Source organism: Pan troglodytes, chromosome 9, assembly GCF_028858775.2.
Source record: "Pan troglodytes isolate AG18354 chromosome 9, NHGRI_mPanTro3-v2.0_pri, whole genome shotgun sequence".
In the NCBI taxonomy this organism is placed as follows: domain Eukaryota; kingdom Metazoa; phylum Chordata; class Mammalia; order Primates; family Hominidae; genus Pan; species Pan troglodytes.
In genome coordinates, this window is record NC_072407.2 from 32,155,083 (window position 1) to 32,172,588 (window position 17,506).

General features: G+C 35.8%; 1 protein-coding gene across 6 annotated transcripts in view; it reads left to right on the forward strand.

The window, feature by feature from the left end:
• The window catches only part of METTL15 (methyltransferase like 15), a 222,282-nt gene that overhangs the window by 40,132 nt on the left and 164,644 nt on the right, over nucleotides 1-17,506 (forward strand). Inside the window, exon 1 of one of the 6 annotated variants that reach the window (XM_016920602.4) lies at nucleotides 10,679-10,851. The exons of the other annotated variants lie outside the window; for them this stretch is intronic. Coding sequence (XP_016776091.2) covers nucleotides 10,816-10,851 — 36 coding nt within the window. The 5' untranslated portion in view covers nucleotides 10,679-10,815. Of the gene's footprint in view, nucleotides 1-10,678; nucleotides 10,852-17,506 lie in introns of those variants that run through there. 6 annotated transcript variants of the gene reach the window in all.

Genomic DNA, 17,506 nt, shown 5'->3' on the forward strand with positions numbered 1-17,506 from the left:
GCCTTCACATCTTCTTCCTTCGCCACTTCCCTCTACCTTCTCTCAAAAATCTGGACTCAACTTATTTACTGATTCTATGTTCTGTCAGCATTATTTAATTCTGTAATATTGGGTCATGCTTATTTCCAACTGTATTTTCCATTTTTATAATTTTGCTTCTCTAGCCCTACTTTTAGCACTTTACAAGAGAACTTGTCTAAGTCTTTGGCTTTTTATACCTAAGCTAAATGAGCTTCTATTTACCAATTTCCCCGATTGTCACAGTAGTTTATCACATGTAAGTCACCAAGGGATTGAGATAAACTGATTTTATTTCAACTTTTTCAAAATTCTTCCTTACCTATTGTATTTGTAGTCATGGTCTATGCTTGTGGTGGTCAGTCCTGTCAAGTAGTATTCTTAAGTTTGTTTTCTTCCTATCACTGTGCTAACCATCTTAGACTTTATATATTCTGTGTTTTTAAACACTCTGATCTCAGTGAGGAAAAACTCATTAATTTATAACTTACTGCATTCATAGCATAATAATACTGCGTTAAAAGGATGGGAAATGAGAATAGAAATGTGGATTGGTACCACATTGTGTAGCAGTTTGACGGCCACACTAAGACACTGCTAGGCTAAGGCAGCTTTTGAGAAAGGCAATAATACACTTTATTTTTCCTATTCTGCCATATAGTTAGCTTAAACACTTGAATTATTTCAAGTAGGAGCTTGGTACTTTATCATCACATCTTCTGGACTTCAATTCATTTTCTGATTTTTTTTTTTTTTTTTTTTAGCCATTTCTACTTTGAGGAACCTATGTAATAGGATTTTTCTGATAATTAGAGGTTGTTCATAAAGTGTTTAACTGACAGTACTTGGCACAGACAGAGATGATAATATAATGACAAAAATACTGGATTACGGATGTAGCTGAAGTGTGTGTGTGTGTGTGTGTGTGTGTGGCAGGGGTGAGTGGTGGGTGTTGAACTACCAAATGTGCTCTAATCTAGCCAAACTAGCCATGTATCAGATGTACCACACCAGGGCCATTCTTGCAGTTTGCATTTTTTAGACTGGAAATCAAGAGACCTGGGTTCTTATCCCAACTCTGTGTTACTTTGCAGGTTACCTTTCCTTCTAGGCCATGGTGCCTTCATAGATAACATAATGAATTTGGATTAGGTAATTATTAGATTTAAAATATATGATTCTTTAGGGATAGGCAAGGAGTGGCTGAGGATCCATTAAGGAGAACATGTAAGTAGGATCATCTCTTTTATCTCATTGCACTGTTTCTGATGGATTATCCAAAACCGAACTGGTATATGACTTTGGAATTTATCTGCTTCCCATAGAAATTTATTTTCGATACAAAAAGGCCTATATAAAAAAGCACTATAACAAAACAGTACTTAAATTTTATTTAAAATATATTTGCATTTCTCAAATTGAGAGTCAATAAAGAAAATTCTGAGGCAAGAAAACATCTCTGAGATGCTTTGCAATTAATTGGAAACACTCATTGAGACAACTGAGGAATTTAGAAAAATAAATTTAATAATATTTGATAAATTTACACTCTCAGCAAACCCAGGGCCCAATGTCGCTTCTTTGAATTTCAAATATAGGAACTATAGGCCTGCCATTTCTCAGGGTACATCTCTTGGGCAGGCAGTCCTAAACTCCTGCTCAGATTAGGTTTGAAAGGTTTAATCAGTTCTTATCCACTGCACCCCAGCCCTCCAATCTCCTACAGTGCTCTTTTGTGTCTTATTGTCAACAGAGTGGGGCTAAAAGATTTCCAAGATAACTTTCAATTTATTAGTTATACTACACTAGTATAGTATTGATCTTTTTTCATTTGGCTTTTGTGTTTCATTGGTTCTTTTGTTTTCTCTTTTCTGTTGCCTATTTTCTATATTCTTTCTTCTTGTTACTGTCTACTTAGGCCATGAAATTGAGGTGGATTTTTGTGAGAGATATTGAGGGAAAAAAGGAATTGGACTGATAAAGCTTCACTAACACCTCTTCCTCAAACAAACACACAAACTAACATTTATTATTTTGAATATGAAGAGGGAGGAGACACTGAGAAGAAAATTAAAAGGAGAAAAGGTGAGGATATTGAATTGGAAAAGGTATTTTAAAAATATCTGTACTAACTTTAAAATGGGGGTGATTTTAAAAAATGAAAAATCCCTCTCCTTTATACACATATCGCCTGTGTGATAGAAAAAAAAAACCCTAAAATTTATATAATTTCATTCTAAAGGAAAGAGCTTTGTTGCTCTCGCCTTCTAGTTATCAGTTTAGAAATCCTGCTCATTAGGGTTGGAATGTTAAAACCAAGAAAATCATTGCTGCCTTTTCAAGAGTTGAGACTTTAGCTTTACTTTTCTATGAGTCTTTATTTATCAAAGGTATTCTCAGGAGGTAATGATGAACCTGAAACTGTTCCAGCCTGTGCTGAAATACTCCCACACCATGTTGTTGGAATAGATTTAAGCACTCTTTGTAAACCCATGCCAGAAAGTTCTTCCCATTTGAAGTTTTTGCCGTCAGATTAAGAGGAGGAAATTCCCATCTGTTCAGAGGCAACAGTGACCAAAAAAAAAAAAAAAGAAAAAAAGAAAAGGAAAAAAAGGTAATAAGGAAAGTTTTCCGTGCTTTTTGTGATGAAAGGTTTTCATTGGGATGAATTGTTTTCACATGATAAATATTTGGATCTGATGTTCAAAAGATGTATATGGACCTGAATTAAAAACAAAGTTATAATTCTAAATATTATACTATATATAATTTACTTGTTTTGGTTGGTATTTGGATTTAAAACTATTAGCATACTTGACTGCTTATTATTCACCCCTCTCCCTTCTTTAAAACATCATGTGCCCACCTTCTCATCTCTTACCGTGCTGACTGCAAGAACCTGTTAATTGGCCACTTACTTTCAATATATCTTTTAATTTACTGTTATATGGATCTAACTTTAGATCTCATCACATCATTTTCTAGGGTAATGGTTTGCAAATTACTGGCAAAATACACAAAGTTCCTTTACCACCAGGCCCATTTTACCTCTTCAACCTCCCCTTCTGCCAACATGCCTTACTTCCTACTTGATAACCGTATGAGGCACATAATTTTCTTTTCAGGTCTCTGACTTTGCACTTGCTTCTGTCCATTCTTTCTTCCATGATGACATTTATTGCACTGTTCACTACCCTGTTTGCTCTTTCTTCCAGGATGGAGTTATTACGCTTTTTGTAATTGTCTCTTAACTTGCCTGTTTCCTCTTTAAAACTATGGAGGGTTCATACCTACTTTATATATTTCTAGCATTTAGCACAGTACCTCATTCAATAACAGTTTATTGCATTACTGTCCCTCCTTCTGTATCTTGTAAATTTCTGAGTGTCTCAGCCCAACAAAGTTTAGAATCTTAAGTAGGCTTATAGCTGTTCTTCAAGACCTGTCAATTTCCTGAGTGTTCCCCTCAATAATTCTTTAATTTTTATACCCACTGTTATTGGTCCCACCCTCTTCCTTCAGATTTCAATAATCAAATATAGTTATTTGCTTCTGAAATAAAGAAGGTCAATTCCCAGCGTGAGTGCCTGGTTTATTTATACTATATAACACTAGTTAGTGGATCTTGTATTTCTACTTTTATTTCCCAAGACTTTTAGACTTTCCCTTCTGTCTCCTGGACAACACCTGCTACTTTATATACATTTTAGACAGGTGAACTGAGATTTGGAGGAGTGAAATGAGTTGCCCAAGATCATGGAGCTAGGAAATGATATAATTAGTTTTATATGTCCTCAAAGCCTATGTGTGCTTTTTTTTTTTTAATTAACTGCAGCACACTGCTAACCTCATAAGCACTAGGCCTAAGCTGCTGTCTTAAATTATGTACTAATGTCCCTTATGTTGAATTCATTTCTCATTTCCAAATGGATGGCGAGGAGGAAGTAGGCTTTAGGATATAAATTTTTTCTTTTTAGTCAATTTTGTTGAAAGGAATTTGTTTATGTATTTAGTGATAGCCATATGATGGTCACTAAATTTTGTTTTTTAAATATAGTTTGACAGAGAAAAAGGGAAAAAATGTTAGGAAACATTTATTTTTTTTAACTCACAGTCTTTGAGGGCCTTTTTTTTTGTACATTGGAAAATAATTTTGAAAAAGTAAAATACAGCCATCTCTTAGTGTCCATGAGGGATTGGTTCCAGGATCCCCTTGGATACCAAAATCCGAAGATACTCAAGTTCCTTATATAAAATGATGTCATATTTGTATATAACTGTTACAGGAAAGGGGTCCGTATCCAGAACTCAAGAGAGGGTTCTTAGATCTAGTGCAAGAAAGAATTAGAAAGGAATAAAAGAATGGCCACTCTATAGGCAGAGCAGCCCTAAGGGCTGCGGTTTGGCTATTTTTATTGTTATTTCTTGATTATATCCTAAACAAGGGTAGATTATTCATGAGTTTTCTGGGAAAGGGGTGGGCAGTTCTCAGAACCGAGGGTTCCTCCCCTTTTTAGACCATATAGGGTAACTTCATGACGTTGCCATGGCATTTGCAAACTGTCACGGTGCTGGTGGGAGTGTCTTTTAGCATGCAAATGTATTATAATTAGCATATAATGTGCAGTGAGGGGGACCAGAGGTCACTTTCATGGCCATCTTGGTTTTGGTGGGTTTGGGCCAGCTTCTTTACAGCACCTTGTTTTATCAGCATGGTCTTTGTGACTATATCTTGTGCTGACCTCCTATTTCTTCCTGTGACTTACAATGTCTAACCTCCTGTGTCTCAGCCTTATTTTACCCAGCTCCTATTCAAGATGGTTTCACTCTGGTTCGAATACCTCTGACATAACTACACACATCCTCCCTTTAAATCATCTCTAGATTACTTATAATATCTAATATAATGCCTCTCCATCCCTTTATTCCAGTGGGATTCAACATAGTACTCTCCATGCTGGCAAATTCAAGTTTTGGTTTTTGGAACTTTCTGGAATGTTTCTTTCTGAATATTTTTGATCCTTGGTTAGTTGAATCCATGGATGGGGAACTCATTAATATGGAGGGCTGACTATATTCTAATGTGTGATTTACACAGTTGGGATTGGATAAATGGAGAGAGAGTGAATAGATAAAAGAAAAATTTGAGATACATAGGTAGATGAGCCCATGAAAATATTAGTCTGTTGGTTGCTTGTAAGAAAATAAAGAATTAGAAAACTTCATTTTACTGTTATACTTAAGTTTTGTTTGAGTGACCCAGTCTACTGAGTGGGCAAAGAATGTGCTTAGAACATGATGGAATTGGCATTTAGAAAATCCAACAGATAAAATATTATACTCACTGACTCATGAAACAGAAACAATTAAGGTCCCAATTTAGCGTTCTAAATTGTCCAGATTCTGGACAGAGGATCTAATCGTTAGGCTCATTTTACAAATATCCATGTGGTAGAGTTGGAAGGATGAGCTAAGCGCAGAAATTGGTAGTGCTGGGAAAAGTTCTGGTTTAAAATTTGAGCCTCTGTTAATCTCTATAAATTGACTCATTTACATTTTAATGTAAATTTCTAAATATCAATTGAAATAATGGAGCTGTTTGAATTTTCAAAGTGGGTTCTTACCTGATTTTTCTGTTATTGATTCTTTCATGTGTAACTCATAAGTGCAAAGTTTATCTTAATTTCAGAGGAGCTGGAAGGAAATTAGGAGGTACAACTCGTAATTGAAGGGGAGATTCTAGCATAGTGGTTAACAACACAGGCTGTGGAGCCAGACTGCTTGAGGACAAATCTATGTTCTTTCTCTTTCTTGTTACTTGCTTTATGATCTTGGACAAGCCACTTGATTTCCCATTTTTTTTGTTTTCTCACTTGTACGATGTGGATAGTATAATACCTACCTTATAGGGTAGTAAGTTCTTGGTAAATCTTAACAATTTGTAGTTTCTTCCTTGCCATTAACGTGTTCTGTAATCTTTGGCAAGTCACTTTATATCTTTGGGCTTTGTTCATTAATTTTGTATGAGGGTATAGATAAGCTCTAGTTTACCTTCTAGTTCTAGAACTGATTTTAATAGAATAAAATGGCATATCACAGCTTATAGAATAAGTGTATGAAAAATATATAAATTTTGTTATTAGATAAGTACTTGAATAAATAAAGTTGTAATGTCAGAGGTCTGTGACTTGGTACTGTGTCACTTTGGACAAGTCTGTTGGCTTCTTTAAGCTTTATTAGTTTTACCTGTAAAATAGAATAATAAGAACTCTCTCATACAAGGATTGTGCTGATTTTAAGAAATGACACCTGCAAAATGTCAATTATAATGCCGATTATATAGTATGTAGTTAATAATGCTACTGCACTTAAATCCCTCTTACACAGGGTCTCTGTTTCTCTCAGTTCTCTCTCACAAAGGAGTATCTCTAATTTATGCATTTGAATTTGTGCCATTCTCAGTATAAGATGATTTTAGCGTATGACTTAAGTGAATTTGTGAGACAAAACTGGGCAAGTTTTATCCAGTTCTTTGTGGAAGGAAGAGCCATTAAGAAACTACAAAAGATAGAAGTTTCTCCTAATGGGATTTATTTTGGCAGGATCAGGATTGAGAATACAAGGAAAAGAGAATTAGGAAAGCAGGTTAAAGGTAAGGTGTTCTCTAGATGTCTGCAGCATTAAGGTAGCATTTTATGGGAAACTGGTCCCAGCTTCTTTCTATCTCATTCCTTTATTTTGTTAAGGTTTCTCTCTGGTTTAGGATTGTATTAGATCCAATACATCCCCATTCATAATGATTTTTAGAATGTAATGCTCTCCAATAGGAATATGGCATTGGTTCTTTAACTAGTTTTGTTAGGCATTGAAGAAAAAACAACTAACTTTTCTAAGTTTCAGCATCTTCTTTTACAAGGGGTGGAGGAGAGAACGAGATTAAACTAGATGATTTAAATGTTTGCCTTTAGAGCCAATTCTTGATCTGTCCAGGAACATGGACCTTATTACTTTACAGCCTCAATAATGCATCCTTTCTCTCTTTACTTTTAACTTTGTTAGAATTCACTGTCTTTTCCTTCCCACCTCTGCCAGGTTTCTGGAGTGCTCTGTTTGAATTAATGGCTTATGGACCCTCTTAACAGAGATGAGAGGGAGAGGATAGGGAGACCATATTGCATATAGGATCTGTAGGTTTGTGTGAAGGCCAAGGAAGAATGGGCAATGCAGGGAAGAGGACAAGAGGTTAGATCTTGGATAAAGACTGTGTGAGTTCAAATTCTGGCTTTTTTGTGTGCCTCAATTTCTTTGAGTATAATGAGGATAACTCCCATAGGACTGTATTAATGAGATTATGTATTTGGTAATGATCTTAAGACAGTGCTTCATTCTTAGTAAGCATTAAATGGTAGCTAGTATTACAATTTTTTTAAAGGTTTTTTACTAAGAATCTTATAAGGATTACATCAGGAAGCAGGCTGTATCTGTAAGATCACTTATATGCCACTTGAGAGTAAGTATAGTAATTAATAGCGCGATCTTCATTTTGTGTGGTAAACGTGACTTAGCAGAAACTAATACAACTGAAGTTGAAGACTGAATAAATGTAAATTTCTTCTTTAAGATTAATATTTTGCTTGGAAAGTTTTGTATGTTCCCATGTGTGTCTAATGTGTTATTATTCTTTATACTTTAGAGCCTAAAATATACCCTAGGATGGGAAATAAGATTTGGAAGTCACCTCATAAAAAAATATCATTCATCCCTTGGTCTTTACAGAAGACATGATCCTGAAAGGTACCCAGTTGAGGAAGAAGTAGGAGTTGAGGACCTGAAATCCCTATTAAGTCATATACAATTTGAGACATTTTCTATTTTTAAAACAACTAAAATGGTTAGAAATTTATCTTTCTATTCATGTTATAAATGCATTTCATGTTTTTGAGACTTCAACATAAATAGATTTCAGTGTGTTAAGGAAGTGTATATTTAGTTCAAAATGCCATAATTGTTCCTGACGGTAGATATTCAGTACAACAGAATCTCAGAAGCCTTTAAAAATGGCCTTTTCAAATAGATAAATATATTTGCCCATAAACATTTATGTCATTACTTTGTAGATGTTTTAAGTCACTTTTGTTTTTCTTCTGAAGTGTTAAAAATTACCAGTGGCTTTATTCCCAGGGAGAAGGGAAAGGGAATGAGATAACCAAACATGTGTACAAGGTTAATTTTTTAAATGATACAAACTCCAAAAATTATTATTTTTATGAGCTTTCAGATTTGCCTGTAGACAAATTTGTTTCATTTCTGTGTTATAAGATTATATATATTAACTGAAAAACTTATAAATGATAATATAGACAATTATTTTATACTTTGGTAGCTTTACCAACAAATCCATTGCACCCACCCAGGAGATAATGGCCTTGAAACACAAATAAAGGCACAGAAAAATACCTTTGACAGCAAAAGACTGCAAAAACAGACACTTTAAATTGTTTCTGAAAACATGGTTGTTTAATCTGTGATAGATATAAGATAAATGGTATTTAACCCTTATTCCTGAAATCGTAAACTCTTTATTTTTTTATTTGCGAAAGGTCTTATGATTCTTACTTGCAGGCCCTGTGATGGCTAATACTGAGTGTCAACTTGACTGGATTGAAGGATACAAAGTACTGATCCTGGGAGAGGTATTCCTTCTAAGGTGAAGGATAAGTTGCTGTATTTGGCCTCTCCTACATCCAACAAAGAGGCACAATGCTTTGTAGACCTATTTGCATTTTGGAGGCAACACATTCCTCATTTGGGTGTGTTACTCCAGCCAATTTATTGAGTGACCTGAAAGGCTGCCGGTTTTGAGTGGGGACCAGAACAACAGAAGGTTCTGCAACAGGTCCAGGCTGCTGTGCATGCTGCTCTGCCACTTGGGCAATATGACCCAGCAGATCCAGTGGTGCTTAAGGTGTCAGTGGCAGATAGGGATGCTCTTTGGAGCCTTTGGCAGGCCCCCCATAGGTGAGTCACAGAGGATGCCGCTAGGATTTTGGAGCAAGGCCCTGACATCTTCTGCAGATAACTACTCCCCTTTTGAAAGACAGCTCTTGGCCTGTTACTGGGCATTGGTGGAAACTGAACATTTGACTATATGTCATCACCATGTGACCTGAACTGCCTGTCATGAACTGGGTACTTTCTGGCCCATCTAGGTATTAATTGGGTCATGCACAGGAGCATTCCATCATCAAATGGAAGTGGTATCTACGTGATCGGGCTCAAGCAGGTCCTGAAGGCACAAGTAATTTACATGAGGAAGTGGCGCAAATGCCCACGGTCCCCACTCCTGCCACCCAGCCTTCTCTCCCCAAGCCTGCACCAATGGCCTCCTGGGGAGTTACCTATGATCAGTTGACAGCGGAAGAGAAGACTAGAGCCTGGTTCACAGATAGTTCTGCACAATACCGAGGCACCACCTGAAAGTAGACAGCTGCAGCACTACAGCCCTTTTCTAGGACATCCCTGAAGGACGGCGGTGAAGGGAAATCTTCCCAGTGGGCAGAACTTCAAGCAGTGCACCTGGTTGTGCACTTTGAGTGGAAGGAGAAATGACCAGATGTGCAATTGTATACAGATTCACGGGCTGTAGCCAGTGGCTTGGCTGGATGGTCCGGGACTTGGAAGAAGCATGATTGGAAAATTGGTGATGAAGAAATTTGGGGAAGAGGTATGTGGATGGACCTCTTTAAGTGGTCAAAAACTGTGAAGATATTTGCATCTCACGTGAGTGCTCACCAACGGGTGATCCCAGCAGAGGAGGATTTTAATAATCAAGTGGATAGGATGACCCGTTCTGTGGACACCTTCAGCCTCTTTCCCCAGCCACTTCTGTCATCATGCAATGCGCCTGTGAACAAAATGGCCATAGTGGCAGGGATGGAGTTTATGCATGGGCTCAGCAACATGGACTTCCACTCACCAAGGCTGACCTGGCTACGGCCACTGCTGAGTGCCCAGTTTGTCAGCAGCAGAGACCAACACCAAGCCCTCGATATGGCACCATTCCTTGGTGTGATCAGCCAGCTACCTGGTGGCAGGTTGATTATATTGGACTTCTTCCATCATGCAATGGGCAGAGGTTTGTCGACACTTATTCCAGGTATGGGTTTGACTATCCTGCACACAATGCTTCTGCCAAGACTACCATCCATGGACTTACAGAATGCCATATCCAACGTCATGGTATTCCACACGGCATTGCTTCTGTCCAAGGCACTCACTTTATGGCTTAAGAAGTGCAGCAGTGGGCTCATGCTCATGGAATTCACTGGTCTTACCATCTTCCCCATCATCTTGAAGCAGCTGGATTGGTAGAATGGTGGAATGGCCTTTTGAAGTCACAATTACAATGCCAACTAGGTGACAATCCTTTGCAGGGCTGGGGCAAAGTTCTCCAGAAGGCTGTGTGTGCTCTGAATCAGCGTCCAATATATGGTACTGTTTCTCCCATAGCCGGGATTCACGGGTCCAGGAATCAAGGGGTGGAAGTGGAAGTGGCACCACTTACCATCAACCCTAGTGATACACTAGCAAAATTTTTGCTTCCTGTTCCCATGACATTACGTTCTGCTGGCACAGAGGTCTTAGTTCTAGAGGGAGGAATGCTGCCACCAGGAGACACAAAAATTCCATTAAACTGGAACTTAAGATTGCTACCTGGACACTTTGGGTTCCTCCTACCTTTAAGTAAAGAGGCTAAGAAGGGAGATACAGCGTTGGCTGGGGTGATTGACCTGGACTATGAAGATGAAATCAGCCTACTACGCCGCAACGGAGGTAAGGAAGAGGAAGAGTTGCATGGAATACAGGAGATCCATTAGGGCATCTCTTAGTATTACCATGCCCTGTGATTAAGGTCAATGGGAAATTATAGCAGCCCAATCCAGGCAGGACTGCAAGTGATCCAGACCCTTCATGAATGAAGATTTGAATCACTCCACCAGGAAAAAAAAAAAAAACACACAACCTGCTGAGGTGCTTGCTGAAGGGAAAGGGAATACAGAATGGGTAGTAGAAGTAGGTAGTCATCAATACCAGCTATGACCACGTGACCAGCTGCAGAAATGAAGACTGTAATTATCATGAGTCTTTCCCCCTTCTTTTGTTAAAAACATGTTTGTGCATGTATACACTTGTACTAAGAAAATATCGTCATTTTATTTCCTTTCTCCTTTATCATGTGACATAAGATTTATTGACTTCAAATCAGAATTTAAGTATCGTTAACTTTATGTAATAGTATTTGGGTTGGGGATTGCTGCATTTCCAGTTGTACGAAGAATAGTTGTATTATGTTAGGCATAATTATGACCTTATTGTCTTTTTTTGAAGATTATGTGTGATTTCAGGAGATGTGTATGAGTTCAAGTTGACAAGGGGTGGACTTACTTTGGTTAATACTGAGTGTCAACTTGATTGGATTGAAGGATACAAAGTATTTATCCTAGGTGTGTCTGTGAGAGTGTTGCCAAAGGAGATTAGCATTTGAGTCGGTGAGCTAGGGGAAGGCAGACCCACCCTTAATCTGGGTGGGCATAATCTCATCAGCTGCCAGCATGGCTAGAATAAAAGAGCAGGCAGAAAAATGTGAAGAGACTGGCCTAGCCTCCCAGCCTACATCTTTCTCCCATGCTGGATGCTTCCTGACCTTGGACATCGGACTCCGTGTTCTTCAGTTTTGGAACTCGAACTGAGTTCCATGCAATATAATGGAATATATATATATATATTCCATTAGTTATTGGATATTATTCCATTCGTTATTGGAATATATATATTCCATTATATATATATTCCATTAGTTCTGTTCCTTTAGAGAACCCTGACTAATACAAGCCTATTGTTGGGAAGTGATCAAGGAGGAAATGATGACACAATCCTTCTCTTAAGGGTATTATACTATTTTCAGAATTATTTATGTAAAACAATAGGATTCTACAACTAAAGACCTGGCTTAAGTTTCAGGATTAGGATTTTGGTAGAGCTTAATTTCTTCAAGAATGATTTCCTTAATATTCTTTATAAATACAAATTCATGGTTAAATATCGATCTGCTGAGTTTATTTTTTGTGTGACCCTGGCTTCTTAAAGGCAATCCTGATTACTCTTTAAAAACATTGTAATACATTGGAGTTGGTATACTTAAATTTGCCAAAGAACTTGTGCCTATGATATCAATATGTGAGTGAGATTTTGCAATAATAACATATTATAGTTATTTGAAAATCTTAACAATAATGGTAACAATTACCATTGCTCCATTTCTTGTATATAAATGTACTATATAACCATAATAATAAAATAAACAAACCAAGAGTAAAATTTTCATCCCTTTAATAAGCCTAGCAAGACAATATAACTTATTTAGGTAGCTCTTCATTTAGTACATTGATTCTCAATCATATTAGACCCAACATCCTTTTTTTATAATAAATATTTTGTAGGCACCCCCTTACCTGGAAAATACAGTCAGAAATACACAGTAAAATATCAATGTAATATACTAGCTGTAATTGAAAGAAATAAAAGCAAAGTAAATCACATTAAGTATTAAGTATTACAGTATACAAATGAAAGATGACAGTGATATAGTCAGATGTTTGCACCTTCCTTTTTTTTGTTTGTTTGTTTTTTGTTTTTTGAGACTGTGTCTTGCTCTCTTGCCCAGTCTGGAGTGCAGGGTTACAATCTCAGCTCACTGCCACTGCTGCCTCCCGGGTTCAGGTGATTCTTCTTACTCAGCCTCCCAAGTAGCTGGGATTACAGATGCAGGCCACCACCCCAGCTAATTTTTGTTTTTTAGTAGAGATTAGGTTTCATCATGTTGGCTAGGCTGGCTCCAACTCTTGGCCTCAAGTGATCCACCTGCCTTGGCCTGCTTGCACCTATGAATGTTTGGAATTAAGAAAAGTAGGAAGATCATAAATCATTTCTTACATAAAGGGTACTAATTTGAAAGAATTGATGTACAAATGGACACTAGAATAAAAAGTGATGTTAGAATAAGTAATAACAGGTCACATTTATTAGTTTTTGATTTAAGCAAAAGGGAAATAATTTTAGCCAAAGAAGGAAAACTATGAGAAGACAAATTATATCCTGTCAAATTGAAGAAAATGAGTTGGGCCTTATTTTAATTGTAATATTATACTAATTGTCTAGGTTGTCATAAAGGGTGATATAATGAAAATTGAATAGAAAATATGACTTGTATTTTGAAACTTTACATCTTGAAAAAAAGGAACATAGGTTGAGTGATAATTTTGGGATGGTGAATTCAGCCTGGGATCTTTTGAATATGTGCTGTTGGCAAGGCACTGTTGATGGAAATACTAAGCAGGTGGTTGAAAATGAAAATTACAATGTCAGATAAGGTTATGTCAACAAGATTTAGTTTTGAGGGTCACTTACAGAGCAGGAATTATTGAAGCCATTAGATTAGATGATACTGCAAATAGGATAATAGTAATCATAAAATTTAACATAAAAACTGCTAACATTTGTTGATGTTTATTATATACCGGGCACTGTTCCTCTTTTTGACTTATTTTTTCACATATTTCTCTCAAATCCTCTGTAAAATAAGTACCATTATTACCAACATATCCTTCTTGCAGATGAAACTGCTGACACACCAAGACGTTGCCCTAGTTCAGACAACTTAGCTAGTAGTAGAGTTTGGATAGAGGTTCAGGCAGCCAGGCTCTAGAGCCTTCTTCCAAAGGAAGGATTTTTGAGGAGCTCATTAATTTTGGAGGCAACTGTAATAAGAAACAAACACCTGTTAGGTAAAAGAATAAATTAGAGTGTACATTGTCTTGGAAGGCTAAGAAACAGAGTATGGTAGGTAGTATCACAGGTTTCAGAGCAGTTTAGAAAAGGCCACTAGATTTGATGATTAGTAACTTTTTGGTAAATGGTTATTCAATAATGTTGCAAAGCCTAAGAAAATGATCTAAGCATGTGTTTTCATGAGACTTTCTAGAAATTTTCAATATGCTTTTTATTTGTCCATTAGCTATTCTGGACTTTAATATACAAATGCTCCTTGACTGATGATGAGGTTACATCCTTATAAAACCATCATAAGTTGAAGATGTCATAAGTCAAAAATGTATTGAATATACTTAACCTACTGAACATCATTGCTTAACCTAGCCTACCTTATACGTGCTCTGGACTCTTCTATTAGCCTATAGTTGGGCAAAATCATCAAATAAAGCCTATTTTGTAGTAGATAAATAGGTAAAATAAATTATTTTGTAATAATATAATAAGTACTGATTATCATGTAATTTATTGAATGTGATGTGGGAGTGAAAAACAGAACGTTTGTCTGGGTATTCAAGGTATGGTTTTGACTGAATGCATATAACTTTCACACCATAGTAAAGTTAAAAAATTGTAAGTCAAACCATCATAAATTGGGGACTATCTGTATTCTGTCAGATAGGTAGTATTTTGAGCTTAAGCAAACATGGTGTAGATTGTTTTAATAAATTCTGTTGTTATTCTCAAGGGAAATCTGTCAGAAATAAGCAATCTAATTTTGGATTTGTTTGGGGCAATAGAATTTGTTGAAAATACCAAATGCAATGATTAAATTAGTTCTAGATGAAAAGGCAGATATTGCTGAAAAGTTTAATGTGAAAAGTGAAAAAAGTGTGATTTGTAATATGTAGTCAAGAAGAAGCAACTCATTCTTGGGTGTGATAATGAGTGGAGAAATATTCATGTGGGTGTTTTGATGATTAATTAGTTGATTTGCGTAAAATGCTTGAAGAAAAAGAAGTATGGCATAAATTCTAAATATTATTATTTTATTCCCAGAATTCTGTCAGGCTTCATGGTCTTTTTCCCATGTGCTCATCTTTCTGCACCTGTTACCAGAACTTCATTCTACAACAGCCCTGCTTTTGCTGTCATTTGAAATCTGTTCCAAATTTTTCCTCTTGTAACTCTCTCCCCATGCTGTTACTTGGTTATCTAATTTTGCATAGATCTTTCTAATAAGATGCTTCTTCTTACTGATCTCTCTCTCTCTCTCTCTCTCTGTGTGTGTGTGTGTGTGTGTGTTTGTCTGGAGAATACACAATCAAATGTATTTCCTCACCTTCAATGACTTAGGTAAAATAATGCTATCTATTTAATTTTCCCCCAGAATCAATTGCCCCCAAATGGCTTATACCCTGAGAACTTAATATACTTTTTAAAAAATATCTTTAACTAAAATTTAGTGAGCTATTTTTATTGTTGTTAATTTTTTAAGTCCTTTTTTTCTGTAGCCTGGAAGCTTTTTCTTTGATCATTAAAGTAGGAACCTCAATTTGAAAACTTGCTACAACTGAACATATGTCCCCTCTTGTATTAGAAAGAGTTATAATTTTAATACATTTTTCAAATTATGATTTATGTCTCTTTAGGAGAGATTCTGTTTGTTTTTTAAAGAACCAAGCCAAAATTTTTTCTTACTTTATAATTAATGGGATTACATTTATGTTTTAACTTAAATATGAATTTTAGAAGTAATTGTAATTCAGAAGAAAATGCAAACATCAAAATATCACATGTATAGCTCTTTAAATATGAACATTAATTATCTTTGGAGATTGATTATTGCCAAAATAAAATCGCTATATCTCTTTGGTACTTTATGTTAATATTTCACTTATTACATACACAAACACAACATATGCAGAAGCTCACACACGTAACGGCTTATTTGTGAACAAAATGATTACTTAAAAACACAGATTAGGAAGTGATGTTATCATAATGTGATCATTCTCCTGGGATGTCATAAAACAAGAAATACTGAACCATTGCCTTCAGTTTCAGGGTTTATAAGTACCTTATGACCACTGTTTTAATTCACTATTGATACTGTAGAACGTATTTATTTAAAAGGAATATGTATGTTTCTGCTTGAAAGTGGGTGAAACTGACATTGCCATAATTTATAGGTTTTTCCCCCATATTTAGCCATACATGATTTTCTTTCACTTTGGAAAATTAGTTTATAATTATCTCAATTTTTTAAAAAAGTGTTATTTCTAATTGACCAATTATAATAATACATATTTATGGAGTACAGTGTAATAATGTTTTGCTGCATATGTACAATACGGAATGATTAAATCAAGCCAATTAACATGTCACTTATTTTTTATGGTAAGACATTTGAAATTAACTCTTTTAGCTATTCTGAAATATACATTATTATACTTCAAGTTCTAGGGTACATGTGTACAACGTGCAGGTTTGTTACATATAACTTAGTCATCCTGCTTTGCAGTAGTTCTCAGAGACTTATTCCTTCTGTCTTACTGAAACTTTGTACCCTTGGAGCAACATCTCCCATTTCTTCCCTCCTCCCCAGGCCTCTGGTAACCACTGTTCTACTCTCTAACTCTATGAGTTACACTTTTTTAGATTCTACATATAAGTGGAATAATGCAGTATCTGGCTAATTTCACTTAGCATAATGTCCTCCCAGGTTCATCCCATGTTGTAACAAATGACAAAATTTTCTTCTTTTTAAAAGGCTGAATATTTTTCCATTATGTGTATGTACTACATTTTCTTTATGCATTTATCCACTGGTAGATGTTTAGGTTGATTCCGTGTCTTGGCTATTGTGGATAAAGCTGCAATGAACATGGGAGTGCAGATATCTCTTTGATATATTGATTTCAGTTATCTTGTATCATCTAGAATTTGATTGCTAGGCCATATAGTAGTTTATTTTTAGTTTTTTGAGGTATCCATATGGTTTTTCATAATGGTTGTATTAATTTATCTTCCCACCAACAAAGGGCAAGGATTATTATTTCCACATCCTCGAAAACACTTGTGTTATTTTTCATCTTCTTGTTAATAGCCATTCTACAGTTATAAGGTGATATCTCACTGTAATTTGCATTTCCCTCATGATTAATGATATAGAGCTTTTTTCATGAACCTGTTAGCCATTTATATGTTTTCTTTTGAGAAATATCTGTTCATGTTCTTTGACCATTTTTTAACTGGTTTACTTGTTTTCTTGCTATTGAGTTTTTTGAGTTTCTTATAGATTTTGGATGTTAACTCCTTATTAGATGTATGGTTTGCAGATATTTTCTCTCATCCTGGGTTATTTCTTTACAACTAATTATTTCCTTTGCTGTGTAAAAACATTTTAGTTTGATACAATTCCATTTGTCTATTTTTGCTTTTGTTGCCTATGCTTCAGGGTTGTATAAAAAAAAATTGCTTGGATCAATGTCGTGGAGCTTTTCCCATATGTTTTCTTCTAGTAGTTTTCGTGTTTTCTGATAATGTATTTAAGTCTTCAGCTTGTGACTTGATTTTTGCATATAGTCTCAGATAAAGATCCACTTTTATTCTTCTGTATGAAGATATCCAGTTTTTCCAACACCATTTGTTGAAGAGA